This window comes from Uloborus diversus, chromosome 9 (assembly GCF_026930045.1).
Source record: "Uloborus diversus isolate 005 chromosome 9, Udiv.v.3.1, whole genome shotgun sequence".
In the NCBI taxonomy this organism is placed as follows: Eukaryota; Metazoa; Arthropoda; class Arachnida; order Araneae; family Uloboridae; genus Uloborus; species Uloborus diversus.
This window is the reverse complement of record NC_072739.1, coordinates 99,647,885-99,672,829: the sequence shown is the minus strand read 5'-3', so window position 1 is coordinate 99,672,829 and position 24,945 is coordinate 99,647,885. Positions and strand designations below refer to the sequence as shown.

The following is a 24,945-nucleotide window of genomic DNA, read 5'->3' as shown; positions in this document are numbered from 1 at the left end:
ATCTAAACTGTTCATCCACGGGACATTCTCTGCTGCCAGAAAACATAAACGTGGTACTAAATTGGCAGTTATACCTTATTCTTTTCTTTCTAAGCCATGCTTTATTCAAGGCGAATATTGGGCAAATGTGAAAATTTAGAAGTCGGACAAACTAATGCCGTCAAAATGTCTTAGGTCAGCTCGTATTTTTCAGTCTTACGAATCTGATTGGTGCAAGTTTTACTTGTGTAAGACTTGAACCAGTCAAATTTGTTTGACACCCCGTTTCTTTCTTTCTTCCTTTTTTATTTTTTATTTTGAAACGTTTTTTAAAAGTAATTTCCAGAAATCGCTACAAACTACTCTTTTTTTGTCTAGTATGAAATATTTTTAACTAAAAAACGATTTATACATTTTTAAGAGAAATAAGTGGTGCAAGAAATATTCTCACGCGTGAGTTCTGGTAGGCTAAACATTCTTGCATTTTTCTCTTTTCACAGAAATTGAACGAATTTAAACTTTTTAAGGGCCAAGGTCAGAAAAAACAGAGACGAATTAAGGTATTTAAATTTAATAAATATAATTACACGATCATTAGTTTTAGAGAACCAAGTCGAAAAAATTATGAACCCAGAACAAAGATAAACCTGAAATGAAACAACTTTGATACATATTTTAATCTCATAACGCAGGTAAAAGGAAACTCCTGCAACAAGAACAAATGACAACTGAAACAAATAAAACTCCACGTGATATAAAACCACAAGTCTTGACGTCATTGGTGTTACCAAAAATTAAATCTCACACGACTTGTTATTCAATCTTTTTTTTATATAAGCCAATTACAACTTGGCATCATAATATCCATTTCAACTTGAGAGCCCCAAACGATGGCTTATTAAAGGTATCCAGCGACGCATGCTTAACGATAAGTATGATCCAAAGCTGTTAAACAAGCGCGGGAAAATTTGCCTGCACACGCGATTGTTTTGACAAAAAGGTGTGTTAACACGACCTTGGCAGTAGCGAGCGAAAAGCAGTATCCCAAGACCAAACTCGAACACTTTCACTTCAATCGCCGACTAAACATGTTCGAAACCGGGTTACTTTGTTGTTTCCTTTTCCTGTCGGGGACTGTCTTTGCGGGTAAGTTCCAGCAAGTGTGTTTCAATATTTTTTTAACTCTTTAAATATTTTTTAAATTATGGGACAGTGTACAATGAGTTCCTTTAAAAAAAAAATTATAAATTATATTTTTTCCATGCTGTTAAGATATCAAAATCTTAATATTAGCAAAAAATATTTTTATTGGTTAAAAATGTACTGTAATTTTATTTTGAAAACATTTCAAATGAAATACATCTAATAAATGCATCGCATTCACAATCAGAGGTCCCCCGATGTGAGAGCACAGGCAGGGGCGCCCCGTAGTTAAATTTGGGGGGGGGGGGGGCGAAAACTCGCAATTTTCCGAATGATGATAATTTTTCGGAACAGTCAGACAAAATCTGCTGAATAAGGAATTTTCTGGGAAATCACAGCGACCTCCCATTGGAGTGGACGAATAAATTACCAAGTTATCATAACGTGGAACCGTAACATGTGCAAGCCAATTGGCGAGAAATTCATCATGCATTATTTGTAAATATACAGGCGAACCAAAAGGCCTTTTAATTTTCTACTACGGGCAAGGCCGTGCGGGTACCACTAGTTGACATTAAAAGTAAATTTTTATAAGAATACGTACCAATCCTGCGGAATCCCGCGGGATTGATTCTTTAGAATCCCGAAATCCCGCGGGACTGAATTCGGCGCGGGATTGGAAACCCTAGTATGTGTGCGAAAATCATATTTATATTACTTTGAAAATTTGCGATACATTTTAATAAAAGTTTTGTTCAACAATGGCCTGATCAACAATGAATTGCCAATTGAAGGCTCACCTAAATTTTGGCATGAAATTCGTCAAAAATAATTATAACTCATGTTCTAATTACCTTGGAACATTGGAACAAATTTTGTCTAATGCAGAAAAATCAAAGGTTTTTATAGACATTTTAAAATAAATTTTGCCAGCATTAAAAAATTTTTTTTAAATTTTTCTTCTTCACATTGTTGGATTTATACCAAAATATTGATTAAAAATGGAATAAACTAACAATTAATAGTTAATTAATTTGATCATAGAATATTGCATTGTCATCGGGTCTGAGGTCACTTGCCAAGTTTCAAAAGAATCCGATCGCAGGAAGTGAGCGAAATTTGAGTTGCAAGATTCCGCTACAAGATACATACATACAATACATACAGGTAAAGCTAATAAAAGCGAGTTAATTAAAGTCGTGAATATTTTGAGTCTGGAATCAAAAGTCATGAATATTTTGAGTCTGGAATCAAAAGTCATAAAATGAGTTAACTAGTTAGTGTTGGTAAAGAAAATGTTATAACGGGGCTCGGATAAGTTGAAGCTTGACTTTGACAATGTTTATTTCTTTTTGGGGAGTTCAGTAAAAAAGGGACGCGTTATTGCCGCACGGATTTGAGTTGGAATACTTTCACAAAATCTCTTCAAAAGCATCCCCATTCGACTCAGTGGGGCTGAATCCAGATGCGTGTCATCCGGGGTGAATTGCCCCCCGGTAGTGACGGTACTGCACATGAAGCATGTTGGAACATTGTATCTGTGTGCATATACAAACTAGTAAAATTAAATTAAAACGATTAACAGAGTTTCAATCACCACTCACTATTTAAAAGAAATTAAAGCATGATTTTAAAAAATCTAAAACATATAAAACGATAATGAAATCCTCGTTTAATGAAAAAGTTGTAAAGCTTGTCCATGAAGTGATAGCGGATGGCCTTGAAGAGGTAACATCATTTGTATCATTTGTAATAGGTAGTTTATTATTTTGTAATAGATAGGATCCGCGAGAACGCTCCTCTTTCTACTCGGCGCTTTCTGGCTAATTTATTATTACAAACTAGAAAATCGGCCGTCAAGGTATGACGGGTGAACATTTGCTTCTACATTTGAACGTAGCAATTGCCTGCTTGGTGATATTTTGATCGTTGAAGTTTTAACCCGAACTCCAGTGGATTAACCTTTAACTCTAGTAGATAGCGTTCACTGTTGACCAATTTTTACGTTTCATCATTCTCCTAAAGTGAGTCTCACCAGTAAAATAGTTAAGTGACCGGATGCAGTTCAGCCTTGTCAAACTAAAGCATTTATCAAATTATCATGCCGTGGTTTCATTGTTGATGACGTCAGCGTTACTCGATCATTCGCTAATACGTATACATACATACATATATATATATATGAGCGTTATACAAATGATTTTTCCGCTTCAAGGTCATCCACCATCTCTAAGTCATCAAGCTCTACCTTTTAAAAAGAATAGAGAGAGTATGTTATGGTCATGTTTTGAAATCTTTACTAATAATAAAGCTGAAAGTCTCTCTGTCTGTCTGGATCTCTGTGACGCGCATAGCGCCTAGACCGTTCAGCCGATTTTCATGAAATTTGGCACAAAGTTAGTTTGTAGCATGAGGGTGTGCACCTCGAAGCGACTTTTTGAAAATTCGATGTAGTTATTTTTCTATTCCAGAGAACAAAATTATCATAAGATGGACGAGTAAATTATGAAATTATCATAACGTGAAACCGTAACATGGGCACAAGCCAATTGGCGAGATACGAAATTATCATAACGTGGAACCGTAACAAGGGTACAAGCCAACTGGCGAGAAAATTCATCATACATTATTTGTAAATATACAAGCGAACCAAAAGACCTTTTAATTTTTCTATTACGGGCAATGCCGTGCGGGTACCACTAGTAGTGAATACAATAACTGGAAAAAAAAAAGTTCAAATTGGAATAAACCCTCAAAAGTTATAGCGGAGGGCAGAGGCGAGGGGAATCGAGACTGAAACATGCTTATAAAGATCTCACAAGCACCTACTTTACTTTCTAAACCAGGGGTTCTCAAACTGGGTGTCGCGGTACCCTGTGGTGCCGCAGAGAAAGGTGAAGGGTGCCGAGAAATATCTATGGTATATCAACATGTATATACAGAGCTGCCAACTTTTGAAAATCCAAAATCATAGTAGCATTTTGCGGCCGTGGGCAAAGGGGGGGGGGGCGTTTCCGCTGCCTCAGATTTAAACAGTAATGAATTGGCAACAGTATAAATAACAAAAGCAATGATAATTAACGAATTTTTAATATGATACAGAAAATAATAATACGGAATAAAAAATTTAAAACAGAATATGTTAAGATGATAAAATATTAACTTAAAAAACTTGCTTCTTGATTATTAGTGTATATATAACTGATAGACTAGTTTGCGTGAGAAAATTAAAATTCATCAAAGGGTGCCACGAGCTGAAAAAGTTCGGAAACCCCTGTTCTAAATAAAAAAAAAATGTATATTTCCTCATTGTTTGTAAATTCTTTCTTGTTCAAGGTATAACTTAAGTAATTTTAATCAAAATACCTTTTCGAGCCGACAGTCAGCAAAACTCAGCCGATAATAAACAATTGACAATGTGGCCGATTATGCCCAATTTGTTAATGATGCCTAGTTGCTTCTAAATGCTGCAACCGAGCGTAGTTTGGTATGAAAAAATACTTCAATCTTATTTTATTAAGACCAAAATAAAAATATTGCTTTATAAAACCATCATTAGGCCAATCCTGACTTATGGTTCAGAGGCATGGGCGATGAACCAAAAGCACAAGTCTCTTTTGTCAATCTTCAAAAGAAAAATTCTACGTGGCATTTTGGGGGCAGTGGAAAGAAAAAGTATAACTTCGATCTGTACAGATGCTATAAGGGTCATTTCACGATATTTTTGACGTTTATGTCAAGTCCGTAAAGGTAATTTTTTTTTTCATAACTTTTTAATATACTGTTTGATTTGCAAATTATTTTAATTTGAGTTGGTGTGTTGGTAGGAAAAGCTCAAAATAAAATAATATGCTAATCAAACAGTAAATTAAAAAGTTATGGTAAAAAAAAGTACCGTTACGGACTCAACATAAATGTCTCCATTACCGTGAAATGACCCACAAAGATACGGCCGTAGTTAGTAAAATGCATTAAATTACAAAGAATAAGATGGGCAGGACATGTAATCCGCATGTCCCCTGAATCCATCCCACTTAAGATCCTAAATGCAAGACCAACTGGCAAACGGCCGAGGGGAAGACCGAAAATTCGATGGCTGGATTGCTTTTGGAAAGAGACTGCAAAACTATTACTTCCCCAAATTGGAGAAGTCAAGCGAAAAATAGATCCAACTGGATGAAACTTACGGAAAAGGCCAGGACCCACAATGGTTGTCGAGCCAATCATGATAAGGATGAGTTGCTTCTCATTATACAGTGGCTCCCAAAAGTCTTCGTACACCTTGAAATTTTGTAGCAAAACCAAAATAACTCAAAACTGAATTCGAATATGAAGTCCAATTTTTTTTTCGCACCATTCCTATGTCATTCTGAATAAAACCCAGTAGTTTTTTTTTTCATAATATTGCCAGATTTTATTTTTGAAATTTATCAAAAAACAAAGAGACAGAGAAAAAATACGCCACAAAAGTCATCGTACATTGAAATATTTTCGAATAAATTCATAATTAAAATTATCATATGTGTTTTTTTATTATTATTATTTTTGCATTGTAATGATACTATAAAGTCATTTGAATTTAATTTTTTGTGCATTTATTTCCTAATATTCTGCTTATTATTTTAAAATGGCAGGTATGTGTAGAAAACAATAAACACGATTCGAAATTTGATTTTTTCTCCTCACAGTAGTCGTAAAATTGTTTGAAATGTCTCCAAATTGGTTAATTTAACCATTCTATGGTGAAGTGCTTGATAAAATGCTTTAAAGACAAGAATCGGATCAAAAACAAGGTAAGAAAAGGTCAACTGGCAAAGTTAACAAAGCGTGATCGGAGGTTTACAGTTAAAAAAAAAAATATGAAAAATACACATTTCAGCACTGAAAAAGTTTCTGACGAATTGAATGAAACATTTTACGTTTAATTTTTACCTAAAATTGCTCGCCAAGTTCTCTGATTAGCTGGATTAAATGGAACCTCTTCCCGCAGAAATTTTCTTGTTTGTGCGAAAAGTAGTAAGCTTACGCTTTCCGTCGTAAAATCAATGATAAATAAGCTCAAAACGTTTTGGAACAACGTCTTACTTATAGATGCAAATAAATTCAACATTTTGGGTTAAATTGTTGTATAATTGTAAATGGAAGAAAAAAAGGAATTTAATCTTAAGAACTTAGTTGGATCAGTTAATCAGGACGGTGAAGGTCTTTTTGTGTGAGGGTGCATCTCAGCATCAGGACTTGGAAATTTGGAATTTTTTGAGGAAATAATGAATTATTCTGTTCATTTAAATAGTTTAAAAAACAATTTTTAACTATTAGCCCAAAATTTGGTAATCGGAAAAAACTTACTTATAGATAAAAATAAATTCAATATTTTGGTTTAAATTGTTGTATAATTGTCAATAGAAGAAAAAATGAGGAATTTAATCTTAGGAACCTAGCTGGATCAGTTAATCAGGACGGTGAGATGTTCTTGTGTGAGGGTGCAAAACAGCAACTTGGAAATTTGGACTTGGAAATTTGGAATTTTTTGATGAAATAATGAATCATGCTGTTCACTTAAATATTTCAAAAAATAATTTTAAACTATTAGCCCAAAATTTGGCAATCGGAAACAACTTTGTTTTTTTATCAAGATAACGATAAGAAGCACACGTTCGCGTTTGGTGCCTCAAAATTTGTCCTTAAGCTTAGAAATATCTCCTCAATCGCCAAATTTAAACTTAATGGAACATATTTGGAAATATCTGGTGGCTAGATTACGAAAATACACCATTGAAACGAAAAGCGAACTAGAAACAGTAAGACTCGTAGTGCCGCTGAACACTTACTCAGAAATTGCACAAAAAAAGGAAGAAAAAACAATGAAATCTCTTCTCAGACGTTTAAAAGCTGTTGTTGTTACTGCATAATATTCTACTAAATAATAACTTAGTAAAAAGTTAGATTATTTACTAATTTTTTGATATTTTTTCAAAGTGTACGAAGACTTTTGTAAGATAAAATTTCCAGCACTTTTTGGTTTTTAATTTTTTAAAAAATAAGTTTTAATGTTTTATTAAAATTTTTTATGTAGTTTTGTTAAAAATAGATCATAGATCTTATAATAAAATACCTATTCCGAAATATTAATTCTAACCAATGGATAAAGGCCTATTTCATTGAAAGTCGTAGGTGTACGAACACTTTTGGGAGCCACTGTATGTAGGTATGCACGCCTGCTCGTATTTTATCATTCGAATTGAGCCCCGAACTAAAACTTTTGGGCTCCAAATTTTGCCAAGCGATGATAATTTTTCCGAATGGAACTCCAAACCGAATGATGATAATTTTGCGGAATAGAAATTCAAATTTCGTCGAAAAATGATGATGTTGCCGAATTGTCGTCGAACAAAATTTACCGAATATGGAAAATTTTAAGGTCACAGTGACCTTTCGTGACCTCCCATCAAAACACTCCTGTTCGAAACTTCATTTGGTAGTTCAGAAATTTTACCCCTCCCAAAAATTTGATTCTAGGGCGTTCTGTTCACACTTGCTTCTGCTTTTATTCAAAATAGCTTTTCAATTGAAGATTGCATGTAGGTAATGTCATTCATTATTCGAGTGCTTCTGAGTTGAATAATTAATAAATCAAATTTTGCAAAAGAGTTGTAACCTTCACATCGCTTATGGACCGTATAAACATCTATCCATTCACACAAAATCTATTGAACCATTTTTCACAAAATTTGACATCTTAAAGGTAAATTCTAAGTTCTTAAAGGGTTAAATCTTAACGTTTTCGCCAATTTTTTTTTTATTTAAGGGGTGTAATCACTGCGCAGAGGGCTACAGGCTCCCGAACTGTAGAGGCCCTATAATCAAAAATCCCCCTCCCCCCTAGTCTCCATCAAATGAGAAATATTCATCTGCTATCTACCATTTTTTCTTGGGGCAACTTTGCAATAATGTCTGTTTTATCAAAACGTCAATCAATCAAGCATAATTCCTCAGTGTCACCTATTACCTATTAAAGGGAGAAGTGGAACCTCCCTGAGCCTGAGCCACAACATCCCATCTTTCCCTTTAATGAATATTCCAATAAAAAATCTTATTACTACATTTTATACGCAACTTGAATGCTACTTTTTTTGTAAAAGTTTTTTATGAGATGTATAAAATATTAAAAATGTTAACGCTACTGAATGAGATTGTAAATTTACACTGAAAAAGATATTGTTATCAACTTTTTTGATGTGAAATATTGTTTTATGAAATAAATTTTACAGAACCCTGCATCTAAAATGATTAACTGCTATGAATATGGTACTAAGGTTGTTCAATTTGGTGAAATGGGCAAAAATTAAAAACTGTTTATTTTTGCACAGTTTTAGATGCCGTCCCATCTAGTGATTGCAATACATATGTCAGAACATATATACCGGCATTTCATGCTATTTAGCCACTTCGTAAAACCGGTATTTGCAAAGTTAAAATTCAGATATTTTCGGTATTAACTTATAATGATAAACATTTTTTTAAATTGAAAAGTTTTAATATCTAGGCAATTTTAAATGCGTACTTTTTTCATCAAAAAGACAGTACCAATACCAATCAGTTGATACATGAAATTCGTATTTCATGTATTTCTGCCTTGGCTATAGGGCGGTACTTACTGAAAACAATCTGTTGATACCAAAATTTGATTTTAAAAACATAAAATAATAGAGCACCAAAAAAAAAAAAGCTTTGAAATAATACATGAAGATATTTGTATCAGTAGATACTGTGATGAATCGCCTTTTCATGCATTAATTTACAACATCATTTTTAAAACTGTTTTCAAAACCTTCAGGCGAGAGACCGAATCACTTGAAGAAGGATTTCGAATAAAGTATTGAGAGAGTGTACCGCACATTATTAAGAGTAAAACCGACCAGCGTGAATTCAGAAATAACATTTTCAGTTGTAAAAAATGTGAGCTTGCAAAGACATTTTATAGACACATTTGTTTCTTAAGATCACATTTCAAAATGATGTAGCAGAATTTTTTTTTTTTTTCAATTAATACATATATAATAGACAATGGAACAAAATTGTTACATGTTGCCGTTTACTCTTTTATTCATATTAATGCTATATGTTTTGTTTTGTATTGCTGTGATGATTTATTTTTACTTTTATTTTTATTTATAATGAATTAAATTATTCGTACACTTCTTTTATTATGATTAGTTGTTTATAACATTTGTTTCTTCATATTAAACTTGTTCTCATAATAAGATTGTTTACATTTTCAGAGTTTAAGTCTCTTTCACATAAAACATGAAACACGGCAACGAAAGAAAGTTTTTTTTCCAATCTTTGAAAAATTCTTAATACCGGTATTAGTACCGGCATTTCGGTTATCGTTCTCAAAAATGCAGAATACCGGAATTATCTTTTTGGTCCTATAATCCCATCTCTCCTACTCTTCCCCTACTTTATGCATGTTTGACTTTTGTTTTATTTTTTAGTTTTCGGGCAAAGTTGTGACCGGGAGACCATGAGGCGTTGCCGGCAAGACGTTTTGCGCGACATTGAGTCTCAATCTGGGAGAGATTCCAAGCAGCAATGCAAGTTAGTGTGAAGAATCTACGTTTCTCTTTTTGCTGTTTTAACAACCACTTGCTCATCAGTTATGCTAGTTTATTTTCTTAAAAAAAAAATTTTTTGTTTTGAAGAGTATCATAGTTATATCTTTGGTCGAGTTCATTTAAAACAGTTTACTTCAAGTGGGGTTACCATCTCTACTCCAAAAGCTGTGGCGCACCCCACTCAAGGGCGCCAATATAGGGGGCAAGGGGGGGCCAAGCCCCCCTTAGAAATGAGAACTTCCTTGCTTTAAGTTCTTTTTTCTTTGAAAAAATGTATAAAAATTTGTTTTCCAACCATTAATGAATAAGTTATTAAAAATTGCAAATTTTGATATCTCTAATCTGTACTGAAATTGGTTTCCATGGGGAAAATATTCTGCTAAACCATGGGGAAAATTTTTGTGCCCCCCCTTAAAATTTTGCATATGGGCGCCCTTGTATGGAGTCCCCCCCCCCAAAAAAAACCTCCCGAAAGATAAAACCCTATAAAATCCACCCTCCCCCCGAAATTTCAGCAGCACATTGTGCGCCATGTAGTTTCAATGCAATAAATCGGGGGGGGGGGGGGAGGGGCTTACAAATGATCCAAATCAGCACGTTAAATTAATAAAATTTGTCGTCTTAAGGGCCATTTTTTTCCTTCTCGTAGTAGGGGAAGTGGGGCAAAGTGAAATAGCGGGGTGAAGCGAAACGGTGGTATATTTACTCTATTTTTAACGCCACCTATCTGGTAATATTTTAACTATGTAGTAGCACAATTACGCTATTCCTGTTAGGAAGAAGTTACTTCTGAACATCAAAGCGTATGATAATACAAGCAATTTTCAAAAACTGTTACTACTCATATTGTAATATTTTCTTATTAGAGAAAATTTATTTTTGCTGACATAAAATTTTAAAGTTTTTGTTATTATCATTTTAAATATTAATTGGGACTTACTATTATTTGGTTCAGTATCTTTTTTTATTTATTGAATATTAAGTTTATTTTTAGTTTAAAGGTTTTGTACAATTAGTCAAGTGCATGTGGGGCAAAGTGAAATAGTTCACTACGCTTAATTACTCATTTATCTATCACATCACTTACGTATTGATTTACTAATTAATTCGTTTACATTTCTTCATTCAATAATTCACTTATATTTATTCATTCATTGACTATTTTTTTTTGTTAATTTACTAATTCTGATAGATTAATCAGTGAATTACTTTTTTATTCGTTTATTATTTCATCATCCATTCATTTTTTTATTCACTCATTCATTTTATCAAAAAAAAAATGTAATAATAAAATAGAAGATATTTCATTAGAAAAATGTCGAATTTTTCACTTTGTTCCGTAAATTTTTAAAGTGAATTCTTTTCAAAGTACGAATTTACTGCCAAAAATTTAAAATGATACTGAAATGCAAGTTTTATCATAAAATAAAAAACAAATTTCCGATTTTTTTTTTTTTTGGAAAAAGTAAGTCATCTTAACTATTTCACTTTGCCCCACATTCCCTTGCAATAAAATGTGTTTTTTTTTTTTTTTTTTTTTCTGAGTAAGAGCAGTTTAAGATAAGAAAATCATTTAGCTCATTATGCAAAATGAATTTAGTTTCAACTTCCTTCGCTTTTTTTAAGTTTCAATGCCATAAATCAAGGTTTGGGAGGTAGGGGGACTTTTTAAACTAAAAGATTGTCTTTCAATTGAACCAAATCAGTTCGTTAAATGAATAGCATTTATCGTTTTTTAGGTACTTTTTTCCCTACTAGTAGTACATTGAAATGTTTTTTCTAAGATCGATTTACGATAAGGAAACCATTTAGCTCATCAAGTTAAATTAATTTAGTTTCAACTTCCTTGAGCCTGTTACTAATATCTAATTTATAGGTGGTTATATTGTTAACTACGGGCATTTAAAAGTTGATAAATTTGGAGGAAAGAATTCCTCCCACAGCCTCAATCATATTTATAAGTTATGTTGAAAAATATACTTGTATTTCATTTTTGAGGCAGTAAGAAGCAAATGGGTGTTCCAAAATTGAAAGTTTGGAGGTAAACAGTACAAATTGCGAAAGAAACTCATTTAGATACCATATACAGGCATCCAGACACTGCAGTTTCGTCCTTGTTATGGACTCATCAGTCAGGAATATACAACAACCGAGCAGGAGGCAGACGTCAGTTCATTGAAGTGGAAAGTGCCAACAAACAGATAGTTAAAATAAATTTAGTACACGAGGGTATCAGGGAGAGTCCGCAGGAACGGTGCGGTTCAACTCGTAGGGGGGTTCAAAAAAACTTTTTTTTCAGCTCGATTCCAGGACACTCCCTAGTATTTTTAGACTTACTAATAGTATTATGCTTCAAAAGTTTTAGCTTCTTACTCAAATTTTAAGACGGTGCTCAATGACCCCTCAATTTAACATTAGCCGTAATATAGAAAATGTCATAAATTTAGAAACATTTAATTTCCCCAGCTGTTTTTTTGTAAATAATTATTTTATTGCAATGTATATGCATAATACTCGTGTATAATATGTAGCGTTGTTTTTCCATTTCAAAATATTTTTTAACCCCTTCCCCATACTGATGAAGTTTGGGGGAGGGGGTTGAGCACCCTCTTTCAGTTGAAATAGGAAGCTAAAATTCTTCCAGTATATATTACTATTCACAAGTCTAAAAATATTGGGGGGTGTCCTGGTATCTAGGAGAAACTTTCTTTTTTTTTTTACATGTATTTTTGAACCACCCTATTCTACTCGTCAATTGAAGACAAAGGTAGGATATTAAGCAATAAGTTACCGCCTTACATTAAAGCTTACTTCCAACAAATGCACCCCTACAGGTTTATTTAAAACTAGTGGCACCCGCACGGCTTTGCCCGTAGAAGAAAATTAAAAGGTCATTTGGTTCGCCTGTATATTAAAAAATAATGGATGATGGAATTCCAGCCAATTGGCTATGTTAAATGGATCTCCCATATTACGGTTCCACGTTATGATGTTTTCGTAATTTACTATTCCACGTTGTGATAATTTTCTAGGACATTTTTTTCTTAAAATTGGTATAGAAAGAACAAAATTGAATTTTCGAAAAATCGCTTCGAGATGCACACCCCCATGCTACAAACTAACTTTGTGCCAAATTTCATGAAAATCGGCCGAACGGTCTAGGCGTTACGCGCGTCACAGAGATCCTGACAGACAGAGATCCGGACAGAAATCCTGACAGACAGAGGGACTTTCTACTTTATTAGTAATAATAATAAAGATAAAGACAATTAAATTGCGATCCTTCATTTTTTTTAATATATAGATTTTACGCGCAATATTAATGCATCTTTTAGAAGATCATCTATTTTTTTTTCTCTGTAAGAACATTTCCTTCACAGCTGCAATTGTCATACGAAGTTGAAAAAAAAAAAAGTAAGGGGGAAAAATCCTTTCTCTCCGCACTACTTAAAAGTGAAACAAAATAATCCGTGATTCAGAAAACTCTTTCGGTAGTAGCGAGGCAGATTAATAGCAGCCAACGTCACGTTCAAATTGTCAAAATCAGAAAGTGTGTCGACAACATCTTTTACGCTTCACGCAACGCTGAACATCGGAATAAAATGCTCGGACATAGGTATCCGGATATCTCGACAAAAGGTCAGTAATTACGGTGATAGTCTCCAAGTGAGGACACATTTGTAAAAAAATAAGTGGTATTAAATGAAACACAGTTTTTTTTTTCCTTTTTCAAAGACAATTTGAATTGAAGTTTTTTGATCGACGATAAAAGATTTATTTCAGAGGCGACGTTTGTGGTCAAATTTCGGATGCAAGTTTTTGTTTCCAAATTTATTAATCCTTCAACGCCGCAAGTTTACATTTGGCTACGTACCCAATTTAGTCTTTTAAAATATAGTGATAACAAAACTGACAACGATGTTGTTGCCAATAACCAATACGATATGCACTGAAGTTTGAACTTGGGAATTGACACTTCTTGTCATTCCGTGCCGAAAATAAAATTACCACAAGGTTGCTTTACAATTTTTATCAAATTGCTTTTTAGGACATTTAACTGTTAAGTATTAGTTATTTCTTCAATTGGAGTCGAATGTTTTTCGACGCTGAAACTGTACTTGAATTTAAATATGATTTTTAAAGCATTTTTGCAGTGATTTAAACAGGAAGTAAAAGAGGAAGAACATTTTTAAAACGATTATTATAAAATCAGACATTTAAGGGTTAAAAATTGCTGAAACGTTCTTGATTTCTAGATACAAAGTATAATTTATATTGAAATCTATTTCTTTCCCTAAAAAGGTTTGCATTTGTTCCATAAGTACTATTGTTAAAAAATTTTAAATTGAAGTGGGAGGTACGGAAGGGGGGTTACCTTTTAAATATATTCAAGTCAAAAAAGCCAGTTTTGTACATTTCCTGCGCTGTAAGTTTAACTAAATATCTAACTCATTAAGCTCCAATAAGTTTGTTCGAAGTTGTCTCTAAACTACAAATACAGTACAATTTCTTTTATCCGGACTAACTGGGACCAAAGACAATCCAGATAATCCGAGTAATATGCAAAATAAATTCTTAAATAAGTAGAGTTTTCTTTTTTAAAAGCAAAAAACAGTGCTTTGTAACAAAATTACATTAGATTGTTTCGTGCAAACACTTGATCATTTATAATTCAGCTGCAGTGGTGTCGGACTGAAGTATGCCATGTTTGTTAAATTGCTACGATTTATTGTATGACCTACGCAGGAGTTATACATAAAAAGCGAAAATTTGAACTATTTGTAATTCTGATATTACTATCGCAATTAAAAATCAATAATTAAGCGTACTGAAAGTTTTTTAAGTCTACGAATTTGATCTGGATAAACGGTGATCGGATAAACGAAGTTCTACTGTACATCTAAATACCGCAGGCACTTATTAACACCTTTTTCTTCGGCCTCCCCCTTCGGCATCCCCATAACTGTTAGTGCATATCTTTCACAAATGCATTTTTGTAACTTATCGCCTTTCAAATGATATGTAAGATTATTTTAAAGCAGTATTTTTATGTCTGGAACAACTCCTTTTAGCTTGCATTAATATTCTTTTCTTTATGATCAAATTCATATTGGCACTTTTTTGTGATCACAAGCTTTTATTTCTTGAGGGAAATTTTCAACTTTTAATGCAAAGACGCGCATAAGTGTATATGAGTTTTCTATCTCTGTGTCTCTCCTTTCTTTCAAAAGTTTTCCTTTTCATCTTCTCTTTACGACAGTGGTACCAGTGGAATGATACTGATCGTTCATCTGGTACATGTACTCCTTATGAAATTCTGTTAGAAGCATGCAGTTAAGTACCAAAATGTATATAAAATTATACTGGTTTTGCTACACTTTTATGGAAAAACGTTTGAGCAATGTGATCCTACATTGAAACAAAAGTATTGCAATTCTTTGTTTAGTAATTTTTAGACTGACAATGAAAACACACACATACAGAACTAGAAAACATTGCTATGAAGTACTCTCAAGAGTTTACAACAACTTATTTCCATGAAGAAGGGTTTTCGGGTTTAAGTTCCATGGAGATCAAGTTTTGATAAAAGATTATATTTAGGATTCTTTGTAACTATTTAACTACAATGGAGTTAAATATTGATGAACTTTTTTTTAAGCCTAACGTTTCCACTATTTCCTCCAGAAAGTTTTGTATCTTTTGTGTAAAATAAAAAAAAACTGTCTTTAATTTAAATTACCTACATGTAATTAAAAATTATATTTTATTAAAAATAACTATGTAATATAACTAATACAACTAAAGAGCTTTTTTTGGGGATACGCATAATTAATTATACACAAGAAGGGGTGAGGGGGTTGAAAGAGGTTGAAAGCCCCTGGCCTACGATAATATTTGTGGACATGTTTAGATTTTTATCCTTATCTTTGATGAACTAGTAGCCAGTAAATTGAAAATGGTTTAGTATGACAAGTTTTCTATTCCAAATAAATTAAGCACAATATTACGTTTTGCATGCAGTTAACTCAAGCACGACTGCATGTTCACAAAATTATGCAACAAAATAAATAGGTATAATATTTTTTTTTGGGGGGGGGGCAGCATGGAGGAGCTGTGCTAGTGTGAAAAAAACTCAAATGATAGCAAATAAACTAACCACAAGCACAAAATCAAAATTGAACAATGTTTCAAGCAATATTTAGTTCACTAGAGCTGTTGTGGTTCCCACCCTGTAAGGGGCGACCCCAAATGGGGTCGTGAAGCATTTTGTATGGGGGCACGACATTATTTCTACTTTTAAAAACGTCTATTAGTAAGTTCTGCTTACTAATAGACCAAAATGTACCAAAATGTATACTTAACTGCATGCTTCTGTTAGAAGCATGCAGTTAAGTATACATTTTGGTACTTAACTGCATGCTTCTAACAGAATTTCATAAGGAGTACATGTACCAGATGAACGATCAGTATCATTCCACTGGTACCACTGTCGTAAAGAGAAGATGAAAAGGAAAACTTTTGAAAGAAAGGAGAGACACAGAGATAGAAAACTCATATACACTTATGCGCGTCTTTGCATTAAAAGTTGAAAATTTCCCTCAAGAAATAAAAGCTTGTGATCACAAAAAAGTGCCAATATGAATTTGATCATAAAGAAAAGAATATTAATGCAAGCTAAAAGGAGTTGTTCCAGACATAAAAATACTGCTTTAAAATAATCTTACATATCATTTGAAAGGCGATAAGTTATTTTTTAAAAAATACCATATAAGAAAAAAAATACAGCAGTGTTATTTTTATTTGAAGCGATTTTAAAATTGTTAGCACTTAATTTTATTAATAAATGTACATTGTCCTTTTTTTTTTCTAAAGTTGTCATTATATTTCTATTTTATTAAGGTTAAATGCATTTATTATATGTCACTTTCACTAACTAAAAAAATAATTGATTTTTTATAATCTGACTTTACCACGAAAATGTATCTTAAAATCGAAAATCAATGTTAGAATGCAAAAATTTTGAAGTCTCGAAAGATACGTTTCAAATTATAGTAATTATCTTTTTCTTATTTCTACAATCCTTGTGTTTACACGCGTTTTTATGCACAAATAAAGTGTCCGAAGTTCGTTGAAATACCATCTAAAACAAGTGCAACGTGTGGGGTCGTGGGTTATTTAAATGGTAAAAAAGGGGTCGAGACGTGGAAAAGGTTATAAACCTACGCACTAGAGCCAGGGCTGTGGAGTCGGAATGATTTTCTGGTGAAGGAGTCGGAGTCGTTGGAAAACATGCCGACTCAAACTCCGGGTTTCTTTTTTTCTTTCCTTTTTACTGACTCTCTTTGTATTTTTTTAAAAACTGAATACCAATTGGTTCGATTACATGTATAAAAAGATACTAATGAGAAAATAACTGCCGTTATGGCAATCAGCTAGCTTGAGTGCTTACCGAACTTTCAGTAGCCGTCCCCTAGTTTGCTTGCTTTTTAACTTAACTAATAGCAACTGTCAGTAAAAGGTTTAGTTGCCTAACATTTTCAAGTAATCACTTTCAAATAAAAATAGAAATATAGTGTTTTGTTCGATCTCAGTTATAAAATAGTTAAAGAAACGTAACAAATTAGTCAGTCGAGGCCCGTAGCTAAAGTTGAAACTTTTAAGGGTGATCGGCAAATTCAAAGAAGTTCTGACGCGAAAGCACGAATCCAAAAGATCCGATGAAATAATCTTTTTTTCTTTTTTAAGACTATTTCTATAAGCTTGGTTCCCACTAAAATGTATGGAACAAAATAATGTAAATGATTTCTTGATTACAACATTCAATTATTGCTGTTAATCTTAAAATCTTCATATTAAGGTTAATTCTAAAGCAGCCAATAAAATTTAAATTAAAAATTTAGCGAAGAAGAAATATAGGTATAGTAAAAACTGTTGGTACAATTTCGTATACCGCCGCATTTTGTGTAAAAATAGCTCCTGACTTTATGTGCCCTATTTTCGTTGACATTTTATTGATGAAATATAATTTAAAATATATTCGCGAAAATTTTCAGAATTAAAATATTTATATTTTTTATAAACTCTGAAATTAACTTTGGGTGTCATCTACCAGATAGGTGTCAACCGGGGTAAACCACCCATTCTCAAGAAATTGGATTTAGAAAAAAAGCTTTTTTTCTCTCAAGATACAGCTTTCAAAATTTGAAAGCACACGATTTGATCAATATCTACTTGCTAAACATTAAAGCGGGGCAAATTACAGGTAATCCTTTTCAATTTTTTTTTAAAAGGGTCATCTCACTTTTTAATTAGAACTATTGGAAAATTTGATTTTTAAATTGAATTTCTAACGTTGTATGCGTCTTGGGTTTACAATAAAAAACAAAATGCGAAATTTTCATAAAAAGGAATTCATATTTTAATCTCTGTTTAGGGGTTTTCCCTCTTCCCCTGAAGGGAGAGAGGGAGTTGAAAAAATACAATTAAAAAAAATCCGGAGTCGGAGTCGGGCGTTTCAAAATCCAGGAGTCGGGGTTGGAGTCGGCCATTTTCCTTCCGACTCCGCAGCCCTGACTAGAGCAGCGATTCTCAACCACTGATCTGCCGGAACGGCACCAGTCCTCAGGAAAGTTTTACCGGTCCTCAGAGATTTTTACTTGTCCTCATTTAAAAAAATTCCTTCTTCCAAAAATAATAAAAATGATATTTACACGGAACTTTTACATCAATTTTGGGATTATGTTTTACAATTTTCTCTCGATTTTTCTCCAAGTTTGATTTGGGTAAGCAATATACAAGGTGTTCTTTTTTAACCTGCAATACCTTTATTTTCGCAACCGTTAGTCCTAGATGTATACTTCCAATTGCAAAAATGTTCAAAGTCAGATGCAGAGTTAAGATATTGATAGTTTGAAGTAAAAACATAAACGAGCTTATGTGTGCATCACATGACTTCCTTGTACTCCAATTTAATGTCATTTCCCCATTGTTGGCAATTTTATTGTGATTCAATTGTTTACTCTCTAAATATCACCAACAGTGGCCAAACTGAAACCAATTTAAAACAAAAAAAAAATCTCCAAATTTGTCGCCAAGTTGGCGACGAAATTTGGCAACCAAAAGACTGGCGATATATCGCCAAGTGTCCAACAAACTATAACACAACTTGAGTTTACATCGAAATTAACAATGATTTCCCCCCAAAAAGGGGCAAAAGACACTTTTAGGAACATCCGAATGCAACCAAAATTAAAGGTGCACAACTAGACCCCACTAGGAGTCCACGTACCAAATTTCAACTTTCTAGGACATACCGTTTTTGAGTTATGCGAGACACATACACACATACGCACATACGTACATACGGACGTCGCGAGAAAATTCGTTGTAACTAACTCGGGGGTCGTCAAAATGGATATTTCTGGTGTCTGTACGCTCCTAGGCATATATCCACGTGTGGTCGCATCGAAAAAAAAACTCAACATTCATTCGGGAGTGAGAAAAATGGAAATTAAGACCGATTTTTGAGTGAAATTTTTTTTGCAAATACAATACTTCCTTTTTTGTAAAAGGAATTAAAAAAGTCAAAAAATACAAAATTTAATTTTTTATACGGGCTCCATGTCCTCTAACTTATATTTAGGGAAATAATCTCCATTGAAAAACAATTCCAACACAAAAAGTTTGAAATTAGTACGACCAATATTGACCGAGATATGAAACGCAGCGTTTTGTGACTTACACCACTTTTCACTCGCCGTCAATAACGCCTTTTGGGGGAAATATAGCACTTAACATGTGTTTAAAATTATACGTGTGCATAGAGTGTGGCTTTTCAAATTGTTCGAGGTTTTGTCGTGTGTTTTTGCGTATCGCGGCAGAACATTTGCATTTATTTTTGAATAGCAATGAAAAATATAAATACCTTGTTTTTCTTACTTTAACGACCTATCATTCTTCTGAAAGGGCGGTAAGTTCCAATCTCACCTTTTGTATGGTCCCTTGAAACTTTAAACTTTAATATCTCCCTGAGTTTTGGTGTCGCACAAATGTCAAAGTTTTATTGAGCAATCACATTACTTATTATTCTCATTTGACTGTTTAGAATTCCTATGATTTTATTTTCCCCTGCCTCTCTCTGCAGCACCACCGTCGACCGGCCTCACGCTGCTCCTCTAGCGAAAACCGTCTCCAAGTTGCGTCCATGTCCTACACACACACACACACACACACAAACCTACACACACGTACAAACACATACCCACACACTCATGTCTGCACACACACACACATGTACACACACTTACACACACATACCCACACGCTCATGCCTGCACACAGACACACGCCTACACACACACACACGCGCGATTGCGAAAAACTTAATTTGAATTCAAGATGTCAAAATTAAATTAATTAATTATTTGTTAGTAATATCTTTCAGTGGAGATCATTTCCCTAAATGTAAGTTAGAAGATCTAGGGCCCGTATAAAAAGTTAAATTTTGTATTTTTTGATTCATTTTTATTTTTGCTTCAAACTTTCAATATCTTGACTCTGCATCTGATTTTGAACAGTTTTGCAATTGAAAGTATACACCCAGGACTAACTGTTGCGAAAATAAAGGTCTCGCAAAACGGAACACCCTGTATAATAATTATGTCATACTTAATATGAAAAAAATATAATTCCGAGTTTCCCAAACTCTGGTTCGCGGACCCCCGGGGGTCCGCGAGTCCATGCCAGGGGGTCCGCAGTGATATTCAGCTAAAACGTTAAACATAATTAAGATTGAAGGACGAGTAACGATATTTTAATTCAAAAAGAAAGCCCATTTATGAGGAATAAAAAGTTCTTGCTTAAGTACATACAGGACGCAGCAGCCCCCCCCCGGAAGTAAGCACATTACACATTACCGTATACACTAACGTATTAGTCGATTTCGCGAAAAATGTCAACCTTCCTATTTTAGATGAAAAATCGGAAAAAAAAATCGGAAAAAGTCGAATCCTTACTTTCAGAAAAAAAAAAAAAAAACGGGAACATTTTTAAGGGACATCATCGGGAAGACCTTGTTTTGTTCACTAAATTCAAAATTTCATTTTTAATTGTAAACCTGTTTTAGAAATTTGGCGATAACATCTTTATTCCTAATTGAATTTCAAATAGAATTTTACTTCCATGACTCAAAATAGTAATGTAACAAATGAGCTCTGAAAAATATACAGAACAATGAATAAATTAATTTGATGCTAAAAAAGCGAAAAAATATTCTGAAAAAAAAAAAAAAAAGATTTAACTGTGTCAAATCTTTTTTTTTTTTTTTTTGAGAGAGGGGGTGGGGGAGTCCGTGAAGTTCGTCATTTTTTCGGAAGGAGTCCGCGGAGGTCTGAAGTTTGGGAACCGATGATAAGACCAGTCCCACGTTCAGGTAACCTGTCTCGTTGTCCCCGCACATGCTGAAAATGTTTGTTTCGCCGAATTGTCAGAACGGAAGACTGAATGCTTTAACTGAAGGTGGTTGGTGGTGTAATTCAAACATTTTTATGCCCATTAATCCAGTCATGCTTACTTTATTGAATATCGTCCCCTCGGAGCAACAGCACGACATCTTAGTATTATTTCTGGGATTAGACGTCTTACCGTTGCTCTAGGCGACGATCACGGGACGCTGGAGCGTCCCGCCCCGACAAGGAAACTAAACGTCAGCAGCCAACACTAGCAAATCCGCCGCCAAAGACAACAGAAAATAAAAGGGACCAAGAACAAGATTACACGACAGAACAAGCTGGGGTTTTTTGGGTTTTTCACCCCTCTGTATCTCAGCCCCATGAAGACCCCCGGAGTTGATTTTTGGTACACTCAATCTCTAGTGGCCCCTGACGCCGTAAACTAAAATACAATCCCCTGGACCATCAGGGGGAGGAGGTATTAAAGTTATAAAATCGCTGTTAAAAAAAGTTTTCGCTTTCTTTGACAGGGCTACAGCCCAGACGAAAAAAGGAATCAAGCTGAAATTTCGCACACACATTCCTTGTGCCCTACTGATGTGCCTTTTGTGCCATTTGAACCCTCTCCCCTTCCCCCCAAATTGTACCTTCCCGGGGTTCTATCACAGCCCCCCGGGGGGCTACGGTAATGATTTTTTGTATACATATTTTTGGGAACCATTGAGTACATATACAAAAATTCAACCCCCAGGGATATCATGGGCCGGAGTAATTGAAGTTTGAAAATCACTAATTTTCTCTAAATTCTTATGTACTTACTCTCAGCTCATAGGGTTTGTTTATCTCGGACTGCAATTGGCAAGGTTCGAACAGATCTAACAGTTATTCCAAAGTTGTCTTAGGAAATGAAATTCAATCAAGACTAAAACATATCCAACAGTTGCAACTAGACGTTAAATCGCGGATATCACAAATTTGCTACAGCGACTGCGCATGCGCGCAGACTTAGCTCATTGGGCTTTCTGTTTTCAGATTCTATGTTGTTTATTTATACTTAAGCAGAGAAACAAATTAATGAATGAGATTAAAATGCTGTCCTCCCCTCCCCCCCACTCCACAAAATTTTGCCGATACGAAATTTCCTTCCCCCTGTTTTTCAGTTTTGATATATTTATGGAGGGAAGAAATTTTAAATATCGGCGCGAAACTGGGATTAAACCATTACAAAATATTTTACGTGACAAATTATATGAAACTGTACGCATATGAATACGGCACATATAACTTTTTAATTGAAAGCGAAAAATAGCATTTTTTTTATTGGTTTGCTTATTTTCAAAATTAATGGATTTTTCACAAACAACACATAATGAATTGAAAATATATGAAATACGTGTGTGGATATCCGTGCTTTGCAGTAATTTGTTAGCTGAAAAAAATTTTGCAATTAATTTAAGCAAGACTTTTAATGAGCTTAGTCCGCGCGCAACATGCGCATTAGCTATGGCAAATTTGGGATATCCGTGATTTGACATCGAGTAAAGTTGTATAGATCTTCTGACACATTCAAATTTAAAATATTTAATGGCTTAGTTTTTTTTTCCTTGGTGATAACATACGTTAATTCGTTTTTTAAATGAACTTTTAAACAAAACTAGGTATTAAACAAGACAAAGACTTCTATCAAGAAAAAGATAAATCACCAAACAATTAAAACTATCCCATAAAACGTAAAATAATCCACGATTTAAGAAAAGTGTAATTAAACAAAAAGTGAAAAGTTAGATTAAAATAGCCCTCAAGCTGTAAAACATTTAAAGAAACCTTCATGAAAATGTTGAATAATTTGTCAAATAAAGAAACTGTAATAGAATTTATTGCGAAGTTGTAAAATACTCGAAAACAATATAATTTAAAATATAGTATTTTATTATCCAAGAAGTTTTCTTTGCAACAGAGAGGATACAAGGATTGCAATAAAATTTAAACCGCCCAATTCTCGCAAAATGAACATAGAATCTTTATAGTCAGAAAATAACTTGACGTAAAATTAGGCTAGCCATTACTGTTCCTTAGAAACACAAAACAGCGTTGTTTCAATTGAAAATTTTCTGACTTGAAGTTCTCAATTCTAAAAATACAGACAAAGTAATAATATCAATGCAAAAAGATGTGATATCTCATCAAAAACAACCCTGTTGTAAAAATTTCCCCGCCAAGAAAACCTTTAACTTTTCCGCACAAAAAAGAAGACCTGCATCCGAAACCCAAAAATCCTCTGCCATAAAAAGTTATGATATCTAGTTTGCCCGCCAAGTATCTGCCAAACTATCATCCTCCCTCTTCTCCTTTTCATCACAGCTACTTCCATTAAAACCTCCTCCCACCTTCAACTCCTCAGAAATATGGATAGATCATTTAAATTGTTTATCTTGTTTGGCGGGAAGCTTTTTAAAGTGAAGTGATTGCTTGGTGAGCAAAAAGCTTCCCGCCAAAGAAAATAAACAATTTAAAAGATCTATCCATATTTCTGAGGAGTTGAAGGTGGGAAGAGGTTCTAATTCAAGCAGCTGTGATGAAAAAGGAGAAGAGGGAGGATGATAGTTTGGCAGATACTTGGCGGGCAAACTAGATATCATAATTTTTTTTGGCTGAGGGTTTTTAGGTTTCGGATGCAGGTGTTCTTTTTTGTGCGGAAAAGTTAAAGGTTTTCTTGGCGGGGAAATTTTTACAACAGGGTTGTTTTTGATGAGATATATCTTACGTTTCCCCGGCTATAATTTTGCTCAAGAATAATTTGTAGATTAGCGAAAAAGCACAGTCGCAAATCGGGGTTCTTTAAGCAATGTTTACTATAAAAGTAACTTGTACGAAATCCAGCCTAGAGCTTCATTATTATTTAAAATCAGCAAGAAATGTACTCAAGCGAATTTGTGCATTAAAAATATAATTCGACATCAATTATCTTTTCAAATCGTTTCTATCTGTTTTTGCCGGCATAAAATGTCAAAAGCAATACGAGTTTTGTTTCTTTTTAACACACATAAAGTTCTCTAAAATTGCTAATTGTCCACTTTAGAAGAAAAAAAAAAGTGGTAACCTTAGTATTTCATAATAGGGTCAAATGCCTTGACCAGTCAATAAATTTCCTAAATATTTTCACGCAATGTTAGAATCAGGAAAAGTAAATGACGTGAAAGCTTCGAAATCATAATAAAAATTTCTATTTTACTCAATGGATACTAATTTCAATTACTGTACAAGCACTTGTTTTCGCGATGCTTTACTTTTCTTGAGCCTTTCGTAATCGGGGAAATTTAAACCTCGTGAAATATTTTTTTGCGGCAGATTTCTCAACTTTCAATTATGTTTACAAAAAATAGCGAACTCTCTCGAAAATACGTGTTTTACAGTACTTACTGGCCAACGCACTTGATTACCAAATACACGAGGGCATTTGACAATATCAAGTGCTTCGGCAAGTCAATGAAGTTCATAAATAAATATAATCATAACAATGGTAATGTTAGAATCAGGAAGAAATAAAACATGAAAGATTATCGAAACTAATTAAAATTTTGAACTTTCTGAAAATAAATTTACCGTGAACTAAACTCAACAACCACAACATTTCTTGAGAAATCTATTTTGAAATGCTATTGCACCGTAAGCATTCATAATTCACCAAAAAATTTATGTGTAAATATAAGGAAACCTTGCGAAATAAATGGAGGTCTGTTTGTTGACTAACCACA

At 33.7% G+C, this 24,945-nt stretch overlaps 1 protein-coding gene across 1 annotated transcript in view; it reads left to right on the top strand.

The window, feature by feature from the left end:
* Nucleotides 1-1,014: 1,014 nt before the first annotated feature.
* LOC129230695 (uncharacterized) overlaps nt 1,015-24,945 on the top strand; it is a 68,706-nt gene continuing 44,775 nt past the window's right edge. Inside the window, exons 1-2 of the mRNA XM_054865115.1 lie at nt 1,015-1,125; nt 9,621-9,723. Of these exons, the coding sequence (XP_054721090.1) occupies nt 1,068-1,125; nt 9,621-9,723 (161 nt within the window). The 5' untranslated portion in view covers nt 1,015-1,067. The remainder of the gene's footprint in view (nt 1,126-9,620; nt 9,724-24,945) is intronic.